Source organism: Canis aureus, chromosome 23 (genome assembly GCF_053574225.1).
Source record: "Canis aureus isolate CA01 chromosome 23, VMU_Caureus_v.1.0, whole genome shotgun sequence".
Lineage (NCBI taxonomy): Eukaryota > Metazoa > Chordata > Mammalia > Carnivora > Canidae > Canis > Canis aureus.
Window position 1 is genome coordinate 43,916,791 of NC_135633.1, and position 24,175 is coordinate 43,940,965.

The 24,175-nt window shown below is 43.3% G+C and overlaps 1 protein-coding gene across 3 annotated transcripts in view; it reads left to right on the forward strand.

Moving 5' to 3' along the window:
- Positions 1-24,175, forward strand: part of FAT3 (FAT atypical cadherin 3) — a 648,833-nt gene that overhangs the window by 610,010 nt on the left and 14,648 nt on the right. For all 3 annotated transcript variants that reach the window (XM_077867437.1, XM_077867438.1, XM_077867439.1), the window contains 4 exons: positions 591-725; positions 2,578-2,735; positions 9,507-9,975; positions 23,601-23,754. In XM_077867437.1, the coding sequence (XP_077723563.1) occupies positions 591-725; positions 2,578-2,735; positions 9,507-9,975; positions 23,601-23,754 (916 nt within the window). The remainder of the gene's footprint in view (positions 1-590; positions 726-2,577; positions 2,736-9,506; positions 9,976-23,600; positions 23,755-24,175) is intronic.

Below are 24,175 nucleotides of genomic sequence, written 5' to 3' on the forward strand. Positions count from 1 at the left end.
TTTTGATAGGCAGTAGGGCACATTTACAGCTAATCGATACAAGAGCAGGTAGCAGAAGGGACTAGGAAACAATGGAAAGTGTGCCTGCACAATTTAGAATTAGTCACATTTTTCCTTAGAAGCATCTTTTTTCTTTCCCCTCTGAAAACAACAGCTAACATCTTCTGAAGTCTACCCCCCCCCCAAAGATTTTCAGGGCAAGAAGAGGGTGTAGGACAAATGAAAACTCGAGCAGTGCCTTCAGGTGGGTACCAGGATGCAGAACCCCACTGCACCAGAGGCTGTGTAGGGTGATTTTCTTTTTTCAGTTAAAGTTGGCCCAGTTACAACCTTAGTATATTTTAGCCTATGAGGAAGAGCTCTATTTATTCTTCTCAGCCAACCTACTTGAGTCTGGTGGTGAGCTTTTGGCAGACTCAGAGACATCTGATGGGTGCACACACCAGGTGAAGACCATTCAGGTGTCCCTGCTTCTGGTTGGCCTCTTTGTCACAAGAGCCTACAGAGCCCAGCTCTTGAACCATTACAGTGCACCCTACAATGTAAGGGATTCCCTGTGTACTGATCATGTGTGTTCCCTTTTGTCACAGGAGGACTGTGCCCAGGGTCCAATGATCCTTGCATGGAGAAGCCATGTCCAGGGGACATGCAATGTGTTGGTTATGAAGCCAGCAGGAGACCGTATCTCTGCCAGTGTCCACCAGGAAAGCTCGGCGAGTGCTCAGGTACAGAGTGGGGTGGAACTATGAGGGTCTAAATTCATATTCCTGAAGCACTTGCCCTTGAGTAAATTGCATTGCCCTAGCTCTTCTCAGAGACATTTCTGTCTGCATGCAACATTTACCTTCAGAATGGACCACAGCTAACATCCATTCTCAAATGTTCTTGGGATTTATTACAGCTTCAGCCTTTGCTGAGGAAACATGCAATGGCCGTGGACTCCTTGTATGACAGGAAGACCACAACATGTGCTTTCAATCGTGTCCCATGGATGTTAAGAGTATAAACTGGAAAATAGAAGGCTGTTGGTTAGGCAGAGAAGTCAGAGTATCCATGGCATGGCCTTTGATGCTCAGAGGGCTGTACATCCCAGAGCCACAAAACAGAGCTCAACAGAAGGTACAGCTGGGCCAGTCCAGTTGACCATCCATAGAGTCAGGCCGGCCTAGAGCACCAAGTAAGCAGACTCTCCACTGGAGATGTTCCCAAAGGAGAGGGACCTCTGTGTCCTAAGGGGAAAAAAAGAAAAAGGAAGAAACGTATTTACATCATTTCGATCCAAATGATCCTGTTTCTGATCTTCTCTCATTTGCAGTACTTTGCTGGATTCACATATTCCCTATCACATCTAAACTCTAGAAGTATTCATTTTTGGTACCAGTAGAACTCTCTTTTGGGTAGAGAATGTATTTAAAACACAGGTACACTGATACCCTTTTTGGAATCCAAGAAATATTTTTAAGTGGTGATTATAATAGCAGTTACAGGGGGAATACAAAACGATTATGCCTACTATGTGCAAAACACTTTGTTAACCATTGGGTCTTAGCAATTCAGCCTCTGCCAAGAGAAGCACTGTCGTCAAACATGGAAGCCACAGCTCTTTCATAGATGATTTCAAGAACAGAGCTGCCCATGAAGTGAAGAGATCACTGGCATACTTGCCTTTGAAGTCACCTGGGACTTAGATTTGAAAGATACTTATGCTGCCCCTACCCCCACACACACACCCTGTGTGTCCAGCAGGTGGGTGTGGAGGGTGACCACAAAGCCATCAAGTCTCCTAACTTGAGATGTCACTTTCTGCCCATCTCCCTTCTCTTTTCTATGTAGAAAACTTTTGATTGTCCATGATTTTTCTCCATTTAACATATTTTCACACTTCCCACCCCTCCTCCAGTGAGACAGATTTTCAGCATCATTTTGCTTGTTGGAACATAAAGTTGGGAGTCAGTACAAAAGAGGGTGAACTCAGAATTGGGCGATGTGGCTAGCACTGAGGATTCTGGAAAGGCAAGCCTTGAAATTCATGATCATAATGTAGAGTCATGACGGCATGGGAACAAGACATAAACGTCCTGCTTTCGGCATTAGTGCAGACGACATAAGTTGGCTATTTGGCATTAAGATACTTGGGGGGAGATGAGTACTCTTTAAAAATAGCTTTATCTTTCTTTTGTTTCATGGAGTGGAAAGTTTTTTGAGTGTGTAAGTGACCGGTGGTGGACAGGAAGGGCGTATCTTTCAACAGAGCTAATTCTAAAGTGGGAATAGAGACTCTAAGAAACTTCAGATTATACAATGTACCAAGTACAATGTACCAAGTTCCCATTGGCAGGAGACCGTTGAGATTTTGTGGTATCTGATGCATTAATATTTCTTTTCACTTTGGAATGAAAAGTGTGGCCTGAAGTGGCAAGAACCCGTTTATCATCAAAAGCAGCTTTTCCTCAGTGCTTTCGTTAACTTCCCACAGTCTTTAATCAACTCGCTTGGTGGTTGTTGGGTGAATTCATGTGTCCCTGACTGTTTCTGGATGTTCATAGTATATATGTCTTCTCCTAATGGTCTTCTCAGGGCACACTTCTCTCAGCTTTGCTGGAAACAGTTACATCAAATACCGGCTTTCTGAAAATAGCAAAGAAGAAGACTTTCGGCTAGCTCTGCGTCTGCGGACCCTGCAAAGCAACGGGATTATAATGTACACCAGAGCAAATCCCTGCCTAATTCTGAAGGTAATTAAAATGGGTTATCTTTTCCTGCAGTCGGTTCTCATGTTAATATTTTGGCTCGTGGATTGGGGAGTGAAATCTTTTTTGTCTTTTGAGTTCAGAAGACCAGAAACTGGCTTGGGGGCAAAGAGGAACACCAGCAGTCCCGGGAAGTGTGCCAACACCCCATTTCCTTTTATACATTCGGCTTCAGAATTGGCTCTTTGGATATTGGGACGTGTCTCTCTAGAGTGGGTTCAAGGGCTGCCCTCCTTTGAGCTGTAATCATGCAACGGTTCATTAGAATGCACTTCCTAATCAATTCCACGGCAAGGGTGGTCCTTGAAAAACATTGGCTGTGTCTTCTTCTCCCACGTGGGCTGATCCCCACTGACCTCTGTGGGTGACCTCTGTTCTTACTTGGGGAGGAAGTTGGAGATCTCAGTTATAGGAGGTTCCATGTGTCCTATCGTGGCCTTAGTAGCCCAATTATTAAATCCTTGCCAGCCTCAGGAACGCTCCAAAGCAGCCAGACTTCCTTGACAGCAAGTCTGGCATTTGTATGCAGCTCAGGGCTTTGGATGCCTTCATGAAACCAACAACAACACTAACCGCTTTATGCACCTCATTTATTTTTTAATTACAAAGTTACTATAATAAATGTATTATAAACGATCATCCCTATCTGATCAAGGAGAGAACAGAGATTCAGAGAGGTTAAGGTAGTTATGCAAGGTTGTCCAGCTAATGAGCGCCAAGGCCCAGACCTGCCTTCCAATCTCTCTCACTCCAGTCTCTCTCACTCCATGCTGCTACTCTGTGTGATCTCCCCCCAGCCCTCCATCTTGCTGCTACATTTCATCAAAAGCCACATTCTGGGCATCTGTCGACCCAAGGACGCCTTCCAGTCCAGGAGGAGAAGGGAGAAGGAGAGAGATTTAATCTGACGCTATTCTCAGGAGGTTACTGTCCCAGCCCATTGGAAGTGTGTTCAGAGGCAGATGCAGTCTGATCAGTAGGAAGTGCCCATACAAATGGAAATGGCTGGCAATTTTCTCCTTCCTAGGGTTCTATCACTGGGCTTAATTGGGATCATGGTGAGCCTTTATAACTTTTGTCCTTTGATTGTTTGATAGGTCACATCCAAGTTGATTAGGTGACACAGGCTTTAATCCTGGAGAGAGAAAATTGTGTAGGATATTAAATGCCTGTGGCTTCCCCTTTCATATAGACTTTTACTTACCTGCTTCTGGTACTGCCAGGTGCTCCATGGTGGCCAGAGGAAGTAAGCGGGGAGTTGGAGTTTAAACTTCTCATGGGGACTCTCCCACTACTTGCCCTCATTCAATTCTGAGAATAATTTCAGCTCTGGGAAGGAGAGCAGTGTTTTTAAAAGAAAACCAGAGAAGCAAGGGATGCACACTTTTAGCAAACAGTGAGTTCAAATCAGAGATGCATGGTGGAGGAAGAAAAATGCAAAGACCAAAGTCCTGTCTTTATAACCTCCTGGCCCCTGAGGCGACCAGCCCTGGGTTGGCAGATCCTTTCCTAAATCGCCCTGAGAGATGGGGTTTTGTGTAACTGCTGGGGAAGTGCTAGGCCCCTTCAGGATTAGTAGCTGCTAGGGACTTGGTGTAAATGTTACCCATTTTCCGCTCCTCCTTCAAGCTCCAACAGGACTGCTGGTTGCAGAACTTCCTTATGAGGCAACCACTTAGCAGATCTCTTCTATAGTATTACAGTTGAGAGCGAACAAAACCACTGGACCTGAATGGCCAGGGCCTAAAATGGAGTTTGTCATCTGACACTTCGTTGGCAAAGGTCTAAAATGTGCAGGTCCCTGGGGATGGAAAAGAGGAATAATTAAAGCTTTTAGGCAGCTCTAGCTCCTAAGGTATATTGTATTTCACGAAACAAACGTGTTTCTGAAAGTTGTGTAAATTGAATCTCTGTAAATGGAGTTCTAATAAACGATGGTTGGTTGCTGTTTGAAGGAACCCTTCCATTAATCCCTTTGTGATGTGAATAATCACCCCCAATCTGTCTGTGGGCTGAGTTTGCTTTTCATATGTTGAGTTTGCCTAAAGCAGGACACAGCTGTACTGAACTACTGCAGATATTCTTCTACAGTCGCCAGGAATATCCACTTAGGGGATTTGAATCTGTTTGCTTAACATTTCCAGCCTCATGCAAGATTTAATTTCATTGGCTTTAGGTACAGTATGTGCCTTGTACTCAGGTTCAACGACTATCAACGACTACACTGAAATGCTTTGTTTAAATTGCACCTCTTGGTTGTTTATATTTTCCCAGTTAGAGTACATTCTCTAAAAAGTCCTTGAGATGATCTATAGGGGTAAAGGGCAGCCCTCAAAGACAGTTGCAGAATTGCATGGGACCTCAAGAAATGAAAATACTTGTGAACACGGAGCCCCATTGCTTCTTAGCAACAGTGAAGGTGCTCATTCCTCTATCGACCATTGGTACCCCATCTTCTTCCAGAAGAGATTCCAGGCTTACCATAAACACCGAAGTGCAATAAGATCAGAGCATCCCTAAGATGAAAATAAAAGGTTGAGACCCAACCAAGGCAGTGGGAAAAGCGAATATCATCCTTAAAAAATCTAGACCAAGGGTTGCTGTGTCAGTTGAACACAAACCATGACTCTGAATTTTTTGGAAGCCAACACAAGAATAAAAATGGTGGAATGGCTTCTGTGGCTCTTCTCAAACCTGTGAAAGAAACCCGTCATAGCACTGAGAGAGATTTATGACTTTTTCCCTGTATTGGTCTTTTGGGCCCAATATCCTAGCGAAAGCACAAGAAGTCCCAGCTTGTTAATCTAGAAATGTCATTATTTCATTTTGTGGGGAAGTTATAGATGACACATGGCTTCGTTTTGATGATTCTCAGACATGGCTAACTTAAAACCCCAGGAATAAAAAAGAAGATGGTCAGGGAAAGCTCATTTAGCTTTTAAAACAGCCCACTTGGAGTGGCCGGATCTTTCCAACATAGAAAAGTAACAAGGAAGCTCTCCTGAGATTCAAGGATCTGTGTAAGAGTATCCCTGAGAAGTGAGTTAACTTATAATATTTGCAATATGATGATAATAAAATACCTAAAAGTTTACAAAGTACTTTACAAAATACATGCATATATTTTTACTCTCACTCTCCTGTGCCTAGATATGAGTTCCCCCTTTTTTGCCTGTGAGGAAACAAGTTCAGAGAGAATCTGTGGGCTTGCCCCAACATAACTAGTCAGCAGTGGATCTGGCCCTCTGAAGGAAGCAAGCAGTCAGGAGTACTACAAGTGTTTATCAAAAGAAGAGGTTTGGAGACCTGGGATGATAATGTATTCATTTAAGGCATTTTTTTTAATGATTTCATTTATTTGAGAGAGCACAAGAGCAAGGGGAAGGGCAAAGGGAGGGGGAGAAGCCTACTCCTTGCTGAGCAGGGAGCCCAACACGGGGCTCCATCCCAAGACGGTGGGATCATGATCTAAGCTGAAGGCAGGTGCTTAACCAAATTAGCCACCCAGGCACCCCTAAGGTATATTTTTTGAGCCAGACAACTATTGATGGCAGCCTTGAAAACAGGTTTTCAAAAAGTTCCCTTTACAAAGAATATTTAATAACCCTCTTACAAGTTTTGGGGCTTTAGTGCGTTTGCTAGCACCACGCACCAAGGATCTGAAGCAGTAAGACTTTGTGCCATCATTTATACTTTTTCACTCAAAATCCTACTTTCCTACAAGATGAATTCTTGTAGCTCTGATATCTTGTCTTCTGAGCCCCAAGCCACTCAAGATCCAGGTTAAAGTGCATCACTGATTTCAGACAAAACCTAAATATCTTGTAACATCGGAGCCATGCTCTGTGAATTATGCATTTCATTGAACAAATTGCCTACCTGCCTCCCCCAACCCAGAATACCATTTCAGGTCTTTGCTATGGACTTTTTTTTTTTTTTTGAATTTTTTACAGTTTCATGCACAGTACAATTTCAATTAATATAGCTTGCCCTCTGACTTGAGAAAGCTTTGTCCCCTTAAAAGAGAAATCCTTTCAAACTGAGTCAACCCTATTCTGGAGACAGAGAAAAAATAAATATGATCAGAGCACGAGTTTCCATTGTGAACAGACTTAGACATCAAAGCCTTCTCTGGTCTCCCCAGCATCATATGCATGCAAGATAGGAAAAGATTAACTTTTGCAAAGTTGCCTTTTACATCAGCACTCTGGTGTGTCATCTAACCAAGACTTAGAATTCCAAACTCCTAGAATTTTGAGGATACAAATCACTTTTGTTTTCCAAAGGCTAAGGATGGTCTAGACACCAGGCTTCCTCTTCATTCAGCAGGTTGCTGCTGTTAACTTTTCTCAACAGAAAAGCAAACTTACCTGTACTCAGTGTCATTCCGGTATAAATTTATGTTTCTTAGTTACAGAACAGCGATGTCAGTGGGTACATTAGAGCTACATCAGTTCTCCCAGATGATTTTGTGACTTGGTTGTTATTCCCAGAGGTAGGGAGTGGGGTTGGAGAGGGGAATGGACCGAGTAATATATTAATTGAATACATCATTTTATAAAACCTCAGATGAATTGCACCCTTGCCACCAGATCTTCCTTGATAGTCTGGGGACACCACTCTGTAGCCACGGAGCATAACAGCAGATGGACTGTGCCAGAGGAAGGAACTCCCCAAAGTCACATTCGATCATTTTATTGCTTATATTGAAATAAAAATATGGATATTACCCAGGAGTTGTTCCTGAGCAAATATACTGGTATGATTTGCGATATCCATTCAGTCCATTTGGTTGAACCAAAAAAATGACCAAGGCAACAGCATAGATTCCATATGAAAGCTCTCAGAAAACAACATAAATATTTGCCTCCAGTCTTTTTACATTTATACACTTGGATTTCAGAGTGGAGTATGCATGTACTATGTACGAGGTAGCTAGCCATTCTGCAACGGACACAGGCTCCTTGTGAAATAAGCCACGGCAGTTATCTCTGCTCACCGCATCAGGGATCCCAAGCCCAGAGAGGCTAACCAGTTCTCTTCAGGTCACCTGGGTGTGGCATGACAAAGCCTGAGTTAGAGTCTTCATTTGTATGTCCCCAGGGCTCTGCCTTGTTCACGCAGCCCCCTGCCTTCCTTATACACGTGCTTTCATGGCATAAACTTTGTATGCAGGAAGAGAAGGTGCTAGAGAATCCACAGAGGCAGAAATGGGAGTCCCTAAGAATCAGTTGTCTGTGCAACATACGGAGGCAGAGGTAGAGAAATGCTCCCATTCATGAGAATGAGTGATATCGTGAAAATCCTTATCAGGCTGTCCGAAATCAAACACGTTTTGGAAAGAGTGAGTCTGTCTGTTTCTATGAATTTGTCTGACATACCTCGTTAGCTCTTAGAGATCTGGAACATCTGTGGTCCCTTCCCTCTCTCCACAAGTTTGTGTTCTCTGCCCAGATTCTGGCACAGGACTCCTGATGTCAGCAGATCTTAAAGGAAGGCCTGCTGCCCTTGCATGACTCAAATGTTGGCCTCCCCAAGATCCCTTTGCTGGGTCACACAAAGAGACCAGAAAAGTACCTTCCGTTTCACAGGCTCTGGCTGTTAATCGTGTCCTGCCCAAGATCCGTTTGTTGGCAGGACAAGGGTCCAGCATCATTCCCTGGATCCTCAAGCCACCTTGCATTTCTGAGAAATACAGATGAGGGTGGACCACAGGCCAGCACATCTCCTCAGCAACAGTAGAATCCAGGTCTCCATGGGGGACCAGTCCCTAGCCAGCAGTTCTTGGCCAGCCACCATCACTCAACAATACACACTTTCTGAGTTTAATGTCCCCGTGGGGTTAGGTAGCCTCCTGGAACAGACTTGGATGCCCTCCCTACGCCACTGCAATCAAAGCAGCAGGCAGGTCTCTGTTGTATGACCCTAGAAGAAGGGCTGGGAGCATCTATGAGGCGTGAACAGTTAACCAAAAAATCCTTCTGGGGGGTCAGATGTCATTGAAGATACATAGCTGCATTCTAAGCAAATGGCCAAGCCCTGAGGGCTTTGTGAGATCATCTTAATCTGAGTGATGAGCAGCAGTCCTAAAGAACCATTTTAAAAATATGCTAGTGTTTAATATAGAAGGGATTTAGAATCTTAAATATATATGAAGCTGGGAAGTAGGATATCTTTTATTTCTACCTGGCTTCTTTCTCTCCCCTATAGCACATTCACACGGACTTACTTGTGGGTATATTTGTATTTCTGTTTATTTTTTGATTTATGGCAATCTCCCCTGCTAAAACATAAGCCCCATGAGGTCAGAGATAATAACTCTTTTTGCTCACAGTGGTCTCCATAGCACCTAGAACACTGCTTAGCACATAGTAGATGTTCAATAAATATTTGTGAATAAATATCAAGTTCACAGAAATCATTCCTGTGGTAATAATAACTAAGAAGGGTGCAGAGAATCAAGAGATCCCTAAACAAGATAGGGCAGTGAACTTTCAAAGGGCAAAGATCCAGAGAATAGGAACATTCTTAAGTATAATTGTGGATTCAGGCAGCTGTGCATATGTTACCAATTACGAGATTTGTGAAATCTCAGGCATGCCTTTGCATGCCCTGCCATGGGGAGCGAGCAAACCACACCAGACTTGCAAATGGGTCCATCCTAGGGCCTCCCTGTGGACAGGGTGGGAAGAGGGTGACCAGGCATATGTTGCCAGATGCATACTGAAAAGGCTCCGGTGCTCCTTCTCCACACAGATCGTGGACGGCAAGCTGTGGTTCCAGCTGGACTGTGGCAACGGCCCGGGGATCTTGGGCATCTCGGGCCGCGCCGTCAACGACGGGAGCTGGCACTCTGTCTTCCTGGAGCTCAACCGCAATTTCACGAGCCTGTCCCTGGACGACAGCTACGTGGAGCGGCGCAGGGCGCCCCTCTACTTCCAGACCCTGAGCACCGAAAGTACTATCTACTTCGGGGCGCTGGTGCAGGCCGACAACATCCGCAGCCTGACCGACACGCGGGTCACGCAGGTGCTGAGCGGCTTCCAGGGCTGCCTGGACTCGGTGGTGCTGAACAACAACGAGCTGCCTCTGCAGAACAAGCGCAGCAGCTTCGCGGAGGTGGTGGGCCTGACCGAGCTGAAGCTGGGCTGCGTGCTCTACCCCGACGCCTGCGAGCGCAGCCCGTGCCAGCACGGGGGCAGCTGCTCCGGCCTGCCCTCCGGGGGTGAGTGGCCGCGGGCACCTGCCGGTCAGGGGCGGGGTGGGAGGCAGACGGGCTGGATCTTTTACAGGCCTCATCAGCCCAGGTGCTGCCCTGAGAGGAGTATTCATTCACCCCAGGTGCTGGCCGAGCTTCCTACTCCCTTTAGGGGGGCCCGGGAGCTTGACAATTACAATTTAAACTATCCTTTTTTTTTTTTTTTTTTAAGATTTGTATTTATTTATTCATGAGAAACACAGAGAGAGAGGCAGAAATATAGGCAGAGGGAGAAGCAGGCTCCCTTTGAGGAGCCTGATGTGGGACTTGATCCCAGGACCCCAGGATCACACCCTGAGCCAAAGGCAGATACTCAACCGCTGAGGCACCCAGGTGTCCCTTAACCCATCCTTTTGCAGCAACCCACAGGCACAGGGCACTTCAGGAGTCCAGAGATGCAATTACGGCCGCCCCATCCCCTTTAACTCCACACCCTTCCAGGCCTTCGGGGGGAATAGGACCCTCTTTTAAGTATCCACTCTCTTGAGCCACCTGTGCCACTGCAGAATGATTGGTGGCAGTCTCAATCATGATATCCCCATGCAATCCTTTGTCACATAGACATGTAACTTCACTAGAAGCTAAAGGGAGGGGAGAGTTGAATCCACCACTCCAGGAATGGAAATATAATAGAGATGCTTTGAAGCATGCTCTTACAATGTATGTATTAAAAATAAATATAATGACAATTCTATAAATGGGTCAAAAGTCAGGAATAAAGGGAGGGCAATTTACATGAAATCTCAGGACAGATAAACAGTCAATGAGGGCATGATGATTTATGCCAGTAAACTCTTTCCCCAAACATATATCATGACGAAGAAAGAAAGAACAGGGGAAGCCAGAAAAAGCGGGGGAAGGGAATAGAAGGTTTCTATTGTTTGAGGGAAAAGCCAGGATTACCTAAGTCCTGGGAGTCTGAAAATAAAAAAGTCTCTTGACTTCCCCCAGATGCCATGTCTGTGCTAATGTAAACTAGGTCAGGCACTCCGCTAGTTGAAGGCTCTGCTGCCTTCCGACAGCCCAACCACTGATCATACTTGAGCCCCTTTGCAGAGTCTCTCAGCAGTAGTGTGATTAGCAAATTTAAACCTTCCCCACAAATCACTTAGAGATTCTGCTGTGCGCATTACCATCTAATGTTCGTGAAGCCCAACTCCAAATTTAGAGTCCATTTTATTATTAGAATGTTATAAACTGTCCACAAAATGATGCACTGCCGAAATACAGACACCAAAGTTATTTAGACTTGCATATGTTACTGCCACAATGAGGGCCAAGTGCCCTGGGGGGAAATTTCTACCGTCTCGATTTAAGAAATCTATTTGCTGTTTTTACTGTCTCAGCAGTATATGTAAATAAAGGGTTGTTATGGTGCCATAATTCCCGAATGATGGGCAGTAACTATACTTCAGTGGTTCTATAAACCAGCCCATTATGACAAGTCATGGCCAGTTTTTCACCAGGCAAAACAATTCTGCTAGTGTGAGCCATCCACGATATATAAAAGGAGCATATAATTAAATTGGGTTGAAATAGAACACCACTCCATGTCAAATGCTGGGTACGGAGCCGCAAATTGTAACATACTTTTAACGATGGCAGGACATTGCTTTTGCTGGCAAAGCTATGGGCTTCCACGATGGGTTATCTTTAAAATAATAATCATCATTATCGTCACTGTATTAAGGAAAAAGACAGGGAATCTTGCTCTTCTATGTGCACTTGAATGTTTTTTAATTGCCTGAAATCTATGAGCTAAGTATTCAGTGCAGGTATGTTCATTAAGTGAGTGTGACTCCTATCGGCACAGCAATTTTCCTCTATTTTTTTTTTTAATCTCATTTGGTTTAACCAAGTTTCAGCACTAAGGATCCACCTGCTGTATACTTTTCACACGGCCTCAAGACTGCTTTCTTCTCCCTAAAGGCCCAACCTAGCCTACAGATTGCATACTCTCTGGTACTCTGCTTTGTCTCCTGCGCCCCTGGTACCCCTCTGATTGAGTTTGGAGACTAGGATGCACCACAGGTGTTCTTTCTTCTGAGGTGATAGAGCCTCCCAGCAGTTCAAGTGTCTCCTTTGTTCCTGGAGGCTCACATTTTCCTGAACAAAGAAAGTATCTTTTCTCACTTCCATCTATACATGTCTCTTCTCTCCAGCCTACTGTTTCTGTTGAGTTGAGAAGGCCCAGTGGTTCTTCCATCAGCAACTCGCAGGGCATGATCCAGATGGGGCACTCTGGGGGTCTCATGCACAACAGTACTGAACCCAGGGCTGCCAAACTCCTCAACCCACCCAGAAATCTAAGAAGAGGGTTTCTGTTGCTCCCCTAGGAAATCAGAAGCACAGAACTCCTCCTCTGATGTGTGAGGTGGTATCTATCTGCTCCTGGCTATCAGGATTCAGACCTCAGCTCCTAAAAAAAAAAAAAAAAAAGGTAGGAGAGGGATTCTAATTTCTTGCCACTATTATCTGTTAACATAAGAGGAATTTTTGCTAGGTCCCTGTATCCTCTCTGAGAATTCTCAAAATCGGTGCCAAAGAGTAAGGGTATCAGGATAAAAGCAAGAAAAGAAACAACCAATAATTTGGCCTTTAACTCCTATCTGTAAAATTATGCAGCTAATTGTAAGGTTATTTAAAAGAAAGGGAAAAAATCATCCAAGTTGTAAGTAATGGTTTAAAAAGAACATAAGGCTCAGTCATTAATGAAAGACTATTCATGCCTCTATTCAACGCCCTCTGGCTGCAGGGGTGTCTAATCACAGAGAGGGAGTCTTGCTTCCCCAGGTCAAAGGCAAAGATGCAGGCAGTATTCAAAGAGCCAAATAGGGCTAGAGAGAGTAGAGTGAGGTGCTTCCATGCGACCCGATGCACAGGAGAATGCTGGTGACAAGAGGTAATTGACCGAAGATATTGCTGCTGTTTGAGCACTGTGCTCTGTGTTGCTCTGAAATTCCAGAACACATCTTTTAGTGTCATCACCCCCTCGACCACTGAGGACTGCTGGAGTATTGGTCATTGGCGGTCCCAGAGACACTCTCAAACGGCTTTCCTAGCTCATTGTTCCAGAGCATTCAGAGTTTTTAAAGCAGGCAATCCACAGCAAGAGGTATTTTATTTCAAAGAGGCAGGATTCTGCTCTAACCACCTCCAAATTCAGTCAGACCCTTGGTATGAAGTGGCAAGGAGGCTGTGTCTGCTAGCTCGGAATGACACGGTCAGCAGGTTTGACCAGTGTTATAACTCTAGCTGTCCCGAGAGCAAGCCATGCAAACCCAAAGCGAGTTAGAGCCCAGAATGCTAACTTGTAATGAGAGTGTAAATATGGCTCTGTAAATCAACCACAGAGGGAAGGCTCTCTCTCGTTAAAGCCTTGAAATTATATATATTTTGTAAACATGATCTGAAAATAGCAACCACCGTGGAGAAGAAACAGCCGCGTCCCATTCTGACCCCTGATATCTAGCCCCCGTGGGTAGGGAGCAGCCCACTGAGTACCCACAATTTGGATCAAGGTCCTCAGTCCCCATGCCTTATCCTGCTCAGCTCAAGCCCATTACTGGAAAAACCTAGCTGAAGCAAAGCTATAATTTGACAAAGCAATGCAGTGAGCCAGGCAGTCACCATGCTAGAAATAGTCATTCTGTCAGCTTTACATAAGACCAGAAGCCTAACTTTTAAAGTGAAAACTTGGTAAATGCTAAGAGTAAGGCTATGTGCTCAGGACTGTGATAAGTGCTTACCTTGTGATTGCTTATGCACTGTGACAATTCTCATAATATTCTGGGATCAGTACCAGTCTTCCCTTCCCCAACCCCCATTTTACAGATTAAAAACAGGCCAGAGAGGTTAAGTAACTAGCCCAGCATCACACAGCTAATGAAGTGAGGAAGCCAGAGTTTGATCTGGGTTTATGGAACCCCCTCCAACCTGAGCTCTTGAAACTCCTGTTACTTAAAGTGTACTCCAGGAAACAATAGCATCCGCATCACTGCAAATGTTAGAAATGTTGCAACTCAGATCCCACCCCAAACCCACTGAATCCAAGTCTGTATTTTAACAAGATCTCTAGGTGGTTTACTGATGCCTTTCTCTGTCTCTAAACTGCCCCAAAGCCTAAGGAAACTAGTGTTTTTTTTGTCTTCACATATCATAGATGGTGGTTTTCAATCTCTGGTATGCATCTGCATCACCTGAGGACCTTATTAAAATGAAACCTTGTTATGGAAGAGTCTCTTGAATGTTAAGGGAAAAGGAGAATCTCTATACTTGCCTCCACCACTCGCTGCCCATGTCAAAGGAACCTTCTGCTAGATCACCGAATCGTAATCACAAATTCCTAAACTTAATACCAAGAAAAATCTCTCAGTGAAAGTTTGGGGGGCTAGGGGGAATAAAATACCCAAACCTACAAATTGGAATCTCAGAATCTGCAAGCATGAAATTCAGACATCTTTGTTTTTAACAAGCCTCCAAGGTAGGTCTATGCACATCTCAGGACATTTGGGAAGCCCAGTAAACTCAGTATTTGCAGGGATGTGAGTCAGCGATTTTCAGGAGAGGTTAAGCAGACGTTGGATGTTCAGGAAGTGAATGTCAGGTGCATGCCCTATATTTGTCATCACTGTTCCAGTGTAAAGATTGAACTTTGTTCCCAGTCAGGAGTTGAGGTCCCCCTGAGCTCTCCCCGCCTAAGAGAAAAATGATGGTGTCTACTTACTCCCTCTAATAAGTTGCATGTAACAAGTTCTTGGATGTTGCCAATGGTTGGGCATAGAAGTATTTTCAGCCACAAAGCTGCCCAAGATACTTTGGGTGATGTTTTACTGAGTGTTTTGCATCCCTAAATGGTAAAGGTCTAGATAAGCTCAGGCCTTCAAACTTTAAGTAAATTCTGTGGTCCCATTGCTGTCTCTGTGACCAGCGGATTACATTTGTGTGTCCCTCCTCCCCTCACAGCTGGCTTAAAAGAATTGAACAGGGTTCCTGTAGGAGCTCAGCCCACTGGCCCACTGAGCAAAGTGGGACAGAGAAGGGAGGGGCCAGACCCCAGTGAATATACTGTGGACATCATTTTTTAAAACTATTTTAAGTAATTTCGTCACCCAATGTAGGGCTCAAACTCACAAGCTTGAAATCAAGGGTCACATGCTCTACTGACTGAGCCAGCCAGCCACCCTTCTTTGAATATATAATTTGACTGAGCTTTGCAGCTTATGGGGAAAAAAATTATTTTTTCTGGGTGACTGTCTTCTAAATATGGAAGTACCTTATTTTTGGTACTTTGGAAAAAACCCTATGGTAACAGCATTAATAATATAGATATTGCTACAGAAAAAAAAAACAACAACAATCTCAAAACCCTAAAGCAGTCAAGTTCTGTGCAAACACAAAAGAACATGCTGGATAGGAAAAAAAAAAAAAGAACATGCTGGATAGTGAGAATTTAAGGTGTGCCTAATGTTAACACATTGCATGTTTCCAGATCCTCAAAGAAAATGCTAGAGGCTCAGCCCAATATACAATATATGAAATGTGAGTAAGCTATCCTAGGGAAAGTTATAGGTCTCACCTTTAAAGGTCATTATGCACCCTGCATCGTGAAAGATGTGAAGTAATGACAGAGCCCATGACCTACAGCCAAGTACACCCTACTTGTGATTAGCATCACGTGTGATAATCCATCCACCAGTTTTCTCATACTTATTGAGATTCACACAGACTAGACCTTTCAGGATTTCCCAATATTCAGCCTAGAAACCAGAGTAAGAAACTCCCATGGCTCTCAGTTGTTTGGTTGATGGGCAACAGAAATGAAGCTGATTTCAGAACCCATAGTAATTATAATAATTACAACAATAAAGCACCTAATGTTTGTGTGCTACATTGTGGTTGATGAATCCAAAAGCCTTATTATCCTCTATGAAGTGGGTATTAGTGAGGTTCAATTACCAGATAAAAATAGGGAGGTTCCTGGAGGCCAGGCGGCTCGGCTGTGATCACATCCCGCTGGTGGGTAACAGCCAGAACTTAAAAGGACCCAAGACCTCACTGACACCTCACAGCTGCCTCCCCAGATCATGTGCGCTCTCGGGGTTTCTAAATGAAATCCATAATCCAGCAAGCATAGTGGTTGATGCTGACTTCAGATCCCAAATGCCAGCTCACATTTGTCATTACTTCCACCTTTGTGCACCAGGCAGATGTCTCCTTATCAAGGCAGCCAAACCTGATCAGAATCATGTCACCTACACTGGAGAGCAGGACCGAGGGTTGAGGCCATTACCTGGATGAAGGAGGTTGGAAAAAAGACTAATAAGTCAAAGGAGTAAGATAGAAATGATCTTGATTATTTGCCTACGCAGCCCAAATTCACTCTGTAATTGCCCAAGCCGTTTCTATTTTTGCATTTAATAGGTTTGCAGTATTCTTTGAACGAGGGAAGGAGGGGGCATTTTAAGTTCGTCCGGGTGCAGATTTCAAAGCCATCTGCATCTGCTAAAACTAGAAGGATTGTAAACAAGAGCACAGCTTTGAGGCCAGGCTTAAAAATACACTCCTCACTGTGCCATGATTCCAGGGGAGAAAGGCTGTAACATTATTATTTTTTTAACATGTATCTCAATGCTAAGAATATGATTGTCTTGTTTTAACCTGGGAACTGCTTTAAGTGGTGTCTGCCACTTACTGACTATGTAACTTTAGACAAACCATCCTACTTAAACCTCAGTTCCCTTATTTCTAAAATAATTATAATAATTGTACTTACAACATAGGGTCGTTGTCACAAATTAAATGAGAAAATGCACAGAACGTTCTTCGCATTTTTCCCAGTGCATAATAAGCTTTTGTTCTTTTTTTTTTAATTTTTTGAAAGATTTATTTTAGAGAGAGAGAGAGCACAAGCATAAGGGGCAGAAAGAAAAGAATGTGAAGCAGATTCCAATCTGATGGGGTGCTCAATCTCACAACCCCGAAATCGTGACCTGAACCCAAACCGAGTGTCCACAGCTTAACCAACTAAGTCACGCAGGCACCCCTAAGCTGTTGTTCTTACTAATAATTTCCTTATTTAATCTTCTTCCCTCATCCTGAAAAAAACCTACAGTTTTTCATCACACTTGGAGATTTCCCACTACTTTTTGTTTTTATTTCACATTTACAAAGTGTTAAATTTTTATTTGTGGTCAGATGGTAATGCCTGGATATCTCTTGAAATTTTCTTTCCTTGATTTGTGTTCTATACCAACATATGGTAATGCTTGGGAATAGCAAAAACTTTATGATGCCAGTATCTTAGTATTTAATGATGATTTGGCTCCCAGAGGGGTATCTGATGTTGTCCATCTTCTCATCTCCTTAGCTCCCTGGAGTGTGGTGGAGTCGACATACAAGCTCCTCCTCATTCCTAGCAAGTGATAAGTTCCCTCACTGACAAGTTTCAATGTCAATACCATCTTGTAGAAATGTTTGAGGATCTGAAAGTCTGGATTCAAGCTCAGATGCAATCACTTACCGGTTATAAGTTCTTGATGGAGCCACTGACCTCTCCAACACCACCATGGAGTTGAGATGTTAATGGGGCTTTTCATTTTTCCTTCATAGGATTATTGTGGTCCTTCATAAAATGACTCAGAGTGATTTTAAACCACTACAGCATTAGATCCCTTAGTATCACCATGGCAGACTTATTGATATTCTAAAATTATCAGTAATGGGGCCCAGGCCAGGATAATGAGAACATAAATAAAACCTCACAATAACAGGTTACTCTTGATCCGCAATCCTCTTTCATAGAAGCTAAGAATAGGTATCTCTCTTCTTTCATTTAAAGAAAAATCTGACCACTTTATTTTTTTTAATTTTTTAAAGATTTTTATTTATTTATTCATGAGAGACACAGAGAGAGAGAGAGAGGGAGAGAGAGAGAGAGGCAGAGACACAGACAGAGGGAGAAGCAAGCTCCATGCAGGGAGCCTGATGGGGGACTAGATCCCGGGACTCCAAGATCATGCCCTGGGCTGAAGGCAGGCACTAAACCACTGAGCCACCCAAGGATCCCCAGATATGACCACTTTAAAATAAAATTTTCCTCTCATCATGTTAATATAACTACTCTAAATTTAAAGTTCTAAAAGAAATCATTTTTCTAAGTGTTCTCTGTCTCCTTTGTCCCATGGGTTTGAGACCAGAGCAGATACTAGACAGTTTCCTTCTGTTTTTGATAAGCAGAGGATCCAGAAAGAGTGTAATGAAGTATAGTTGTTAAAAATACAGTTCAGGATGATCTTGGACAGTTTAGGGACTCTGGAGCCAGACCCACAGTAGCTTCACAACCATGAATAAGTAATCAGCCTTTCTGAACCCTAGTTTCCTCATCTAGAAAATGGGACTAACAACAGTACCTCTGACACAGGCTTATTTTCAGAATGAGATGAGCTATAGTAGGTGAGAAGTGCTTAGAACTGCTTTTGGCACAGAATAAATGTCATACAAAGTATAGCTGCTGTCATTGTCATTGTCATCATCTTCAAAATGGAGAGCCAGTTTTCTCAGATGTAGAACAGAGCTTTTCAGGCAGCCATGGTTTGCTCCAGCCTAGATCCAATGTCCCCACTGTATGTTCCCACCACACCCTGTGCCTACTATCATGGTGATTTTTTGTAGCCACCTGTGTGTTTATAGATGGTGTACTTCTGTCTCTGTATTCCCAGGGGTGTGCTGGGAACCAGCCCTCTAAAAATAAAAGCCCCTATTTGTAATGTTTATTGATTTCTATGATGCAAATACTCCCGCCGTGGCTGACATCAGGCTCCTGGTGGTTTAATAACTGGCCTGCCAAAAAAATAAAAAATAAAAAATAAATAAAATAAATGAAATTAAAAAAAAAATAACTGGCCTGCCAAATTCCCAAATGTTTAACAGTCCATTCTTACAACCCTATGAGCTGGCTCCAGCCTATGGCTTAGGCACTCAGTCAGTGAATAGGTTAATCAGTCAGGCTGGCAGCTGCATCCAGTAACACTAGAAATCCCACAAAAGATAATGAAAATGACAAAATGCAGAAGGAGATGTGTGGGAGTAAAATAGTGCATTAGAGACATTGCCTCATTTCAAATTCTGATTTTCCAAGGCACCGAGACATCAAATCAAAGAAATCAAACCCATGACCTTAGAATCCAGTTAGAATCCAGTTTCCATGATAGGAATTCAATGTCCCTTATTTCCAGACAGGCCTTCCATGGCTCCCCCTCCCCCCAACTACTTCTGCTATGACTCTATTTGGGAAATTGCGGAAGCTTGCCAAATAGGAGTTGGTGAGGGAGGAATTTTACCTGCTCTGACCCACCTTGCCTTAGATTCCCCCTTTGGGGACTTTCCTCCTACCTCGTCATTGATGTGTTTTCAAGTCCTGTCCTATGGTTGTTGCCACCCCTCCCCCACCCCCACCACCACCCCCTACCCCCCCACCCCCCAGGTAGTCAAGAAAGGAATCTAATTCATCCTCACCAGTTACTCTACCTCTAAATGGCATGCTATTCTGGCCAAGGACTAGCTAGGTGACACAAAGAAGCATTATTCCCAGTTCTAACTGCTTTCATCAATCCCACTCAATTCCATTAAGGCAAGCAGCTTCCCAAATTGGAAAAAAAACAACGGCGAGTCAGCATAATTTAAAGCAAGCATACCTCAGACTCCTACAACCTGTCCACAGACATCAGGCTGGCCACCTTGGACACAGTTTACATCAACAATGGTCTTTCCTTAAGAGTTAGTTCCCTGGTGTTTCATTGATGTTGCATTCAAGAGCATTGGGTCTCTCTCAGAGCCTCAATCTCTGGCCCTTTGTGTTTCTTGTTGCCAGGGAGGCTGGGACTACATAGTCCCCTCATTTTGTGAATGTCTCTTGCCTCCTGTACCTGCTTCCTGAAGGTGAATTTCTTGCTCTGAACCTATAAACACCCACACAGACATAATGTCCCCCTAGACTTGAGAGATCTCTATCGTTTGGGTTTAGTAAACATAAATGAGCATATACGCTATTTTAATCTATAGATTTTTAACTATGTTATGCCTGTAGAAATAAATCTATAGGGAGCACCTAGCTGGCTCACTAGAAAGAGCATGCAACTCTTGATCTCTGAGGTCATGAGTTCAAGCCCCATGTTGGGTGCAGAGATTACTAAAATAAATAAATAAATAAATAAACAAACAAACAAACAAACTTAAAAAAAATCAATCTATGAAGTCCCAGCATCAGTCACTGGGGAGCAGAGACTAGCCCAAGAACCCTTCAAACAAGAGAATGGTTATTTACAGCATTTACAAAAGCTCTTAGAAATGAGGAAAGTCTCATTGGTCACTTCAGGGCAATGGTAGCAGCTTGCTGTCACAATCTCACTATTGCATGAGTAAAGGCATTTTAATAAGCCATAAGCCATAAGAGTGAGGGGATTGAGAAGGAGACAACACTGACACAGGTTGGAGGTGGGAGGCAAATGGACAGCTGTTAAGGAACAGAGAAGTGGAGCTTTGAGAGGCTGAAACGTTGACCAGTAGAAACAAATCTGAAACTGAATACCTGAAAAGCTTAGGAACTGGAGGCATCAGTCACTTCTAAAAGGGGAAAAGATGGGGAGAAGGGCTTAAAATAAGAATTAGTCAAAATGTCCTAGAGGCAATCAGAACCCTAGATTCCCACTTCTCTCTGCATGGCCAAGTAACCACTCCCCCTCTCAGACCCTGGCAGAGCCTGCAGGTGAGTTGCAGAAGTGAGAAGACAGGGAGCACCTGGCACTGCCCTGCATTTAGTCAGTGGGGAGGTGGGTAGAAGTAAATCTCATGTGTTCATTGGATGCTGAGACCCACAACCATTCTTCCTCTACCACCACTTGATCCCCTGAATGTTAGAAACCAGGCCATCACTCTCCCTCTGGGCAGGTGATAAGGGTCATTAGTGGGAAAATTTACCAACCCAGTGGTACTGAAATAGTATCACAGTTGACAAACCCCACTCATGTGCTCAGAGCTTCCTATTAGATTTCTAATTTCCTACCACTCCACTCTGCAATCTGAGCTGATAAGGAAGGATTGTCATAGAAGGTAGGAAATCCTCTAATTTGGAGGATAAGGAATATATTAAGCTTCTCCAGAGAAACAGAACCAATAGGATGGATGGATGGATGGATGATAGACAGACAGACAGACAGACAGGTTTTAAGGAGTTGACTCATACAATTGTGGGGATAGCAAGTCTGCTATATATGGGGCAGGCCAGCAGGCTCAAAATTCATGTAAGAGTTGATTTTATAGTCTTGAGTCTGAAATCACAGAGCAGACCATCAGGCTGGAAACTCAGGCAAAATTTCTACGTTGCTGCAGAATTCCTCACAGCATCATCTGGACTGTGTTTGTCCAACAATTGGGTATCACAGCCTAGTCAAAATGACACATAAAAATCACTATTACAGAGACCAAAATGAAGAAACAGAGAAAAAAACAACTTGGAGAAAACTTCATAAAAATATTAATATCCTCAGAGAGATAAGAGAAGATATTGTAGCCACAAAACATGAGCAGGCTGCTATCATTTAGACACTCATACATGTAACCTTAGTGAACAAAAAAGGAGCCCTTGGAAAATGACAACATAAATGAAAATCTCAAAGTTTCAGAAGATGAGAATGTCTCAGAAAGTACAGAAAAAAAACCCTTGTAGATGTAATAGAAGAAGAGTAACTAGAGGAAGGTCTAGGAGATCTAAATCATAAAACTTCCATAAAGACAGAACAAGGAAAACAAATCCATAAAGACAGAACAAGGAAAACAAAGGAATAGAAATCATCAATGAAATAATTAAGTTTTCCGAAAATTAAAGGACAAGAATTTCCAGGGAGCCCAGTACTGGTTGAAATAAGACCATACTAAAGCGTATCCTGGTGAAATCTCAGAAAATTGGGAAGATCCTCCACATTGTTGGAGAAGAAAAAAAAAACAGATCATGTACAAACTTTAGGAACCAAAAGACTTCAAATTTCTCAAGGGCCACCTCGAAAGAATTGTTGAGAATTCTATACACAGCCTACAGAATGGGGGTGAGGGTGAAGCAAAGACACCTCCAGCTATGCAGGATCTCACAACATTGAGCTGTAAACCTTTTCTCTGAAAGCTACTGTAGAGTGTATCCTAATGAAATAGAGGTTAAGGAAGACAGAGGATACCAAAGACACGGGATCCAGCCCAGGAGAGCAGAGAGGGCGATCCCAGGACAGCAGCTCCACAGCAGGACGAGAGGGCACTCAGGGTAATCAGAAAGCCTTAGAAGAAAGATTTCTGCAGGCTATGAAAATACAGAACACCAGGCAAAACAGCGATACACGGAGAAACCTAGTCAAGAGGAGTTTGGTGTTGAATTAACAATAAGGACAGTTGATCCTTGAAGTGGGAGTTGGGGCACCGACCCATGGCACAGTTGAAAATCTGTGTATACCTTTTGACTTTTTCTAAAACTTAACTCTTAATAGAGCCTACCTTTGACCAGAAGCCTTACCAATAAGATAAACCATCGACTGACACATATTGTATATGTTATATATATGATATACTGTATTCTTAAAGAAAGCTAGAGAAAATAAAATGTTATTAAGAAAACCATAGGGAAGAGAAAATATGTTTATAGTACCAAACTTTTAAAAATTCATGCATAAGTGACCCTGGGCAGTTCAAATCCATGTGGTTCAAAGATCAGCTTTGCTGTTCAAGGGGATGTAGAGCTGATGTTGTACAAAATAGGACTTAGAGAACTATCTGACTCTTTACTATGTGCTTTACACCTTTAATTTAAAAAGGAATTTAAAAATCTTTTAAAGTAGGGCAAAAGAAAATCCTTACTAATTATTCATCCCTTCCAGCTCTGAGAGATAAATAATGCCATTGTCCTTTTGGAATCTTACCCACTCCAATATTTAATATTCTCTGCAGTAGAGATACTCCTGCCTATTTCCTCATGCTGGGTTCATGGTAGAGCAAGTTGACAAAGATGTGAAAATTAGGATCCAAACACGGGATCTGGGTGAAGGCTGGGATTCTTCCATTTACCTGTGCATATGTCAAACTGAGGCTCATTTGAGTTTTACCTGTCCTCCCCTCACTTCCTCTCTAGGTGGGAAATGTGGTTCTCAGCTAAGCAGAAAAGGCACAGGATGGGGGAGGGTTCGGGAAAGGAACCAGCATGGCACCTGGGATACACTGCTCTTCCCTGGAAACTTCCTGCCTTTTTGTAGCAGTGTGCTGAGGAAAGCATCTTCTCCCATCTTGACCACTGCTCTTGGGGTCTATTTCTTGGGTGTCTCTCACGATTCTCACTCCCATTTAGGCAGGTGGTTAATTCAGTGAATTTTTGTGGACTAACAGGGGACCCAAACCATTACTTGGCATCTTTGTGGCAAATGGGTCCCAAGTTCAAAATAACCAACTTGATAATCCTCTTCGGAATCAGGAATCAGGAGGGCACATGATGGCTGAGTCCCTGCACTCGGAGCATTGCCAGTGGCACCTGTGGCTCATGAGGACCTCTGTCTCCCTAGGCTATCAGTGTACCTGTCTCTCACAGTTCACCGGGAGAAACTGTGAGTCGGAGATCACAGCTTGCTTCCCAAACCCCTGCCAGAATGGAGGCTCCTGCGACCCCATCGGGAACACTTTCATCTGTAATTGCAAAGCTGGGCTCACTGGAGTCACGTAAGTTGAGATTGTGCAACAGTCTTTCTATCTGCTGCTTCTTGTTGCTAAGAAAGCAAAACTGTAAACAACTAATAGGGTCAGAAGATTTACCACAAGTAGGACAGGCAAATTAAATGTTAACAGGGATTATCTCTGGGTAATGGGGTTATTGGTAACTTACATTTTTTTCCTTTATACTTCTGTATATTTGCAGATTTTTATGTAATTACTATGTGTTCTGTAGTTTAAAAAAATAATTCTTTTAAATAAAATCCATCTAGGACCCATTATATTTCCAGCATAATTCTGAGGCAGACATACCACCCATTTCCCTAAAAGTCATTAACTGGACTCTACTGCCTAACGTTTTACGATCATTCCGAGAAACTCAAGCATACCCTTCCTTTGCAAACCCTTTTCCCCCCCCCAAGAAATGAGG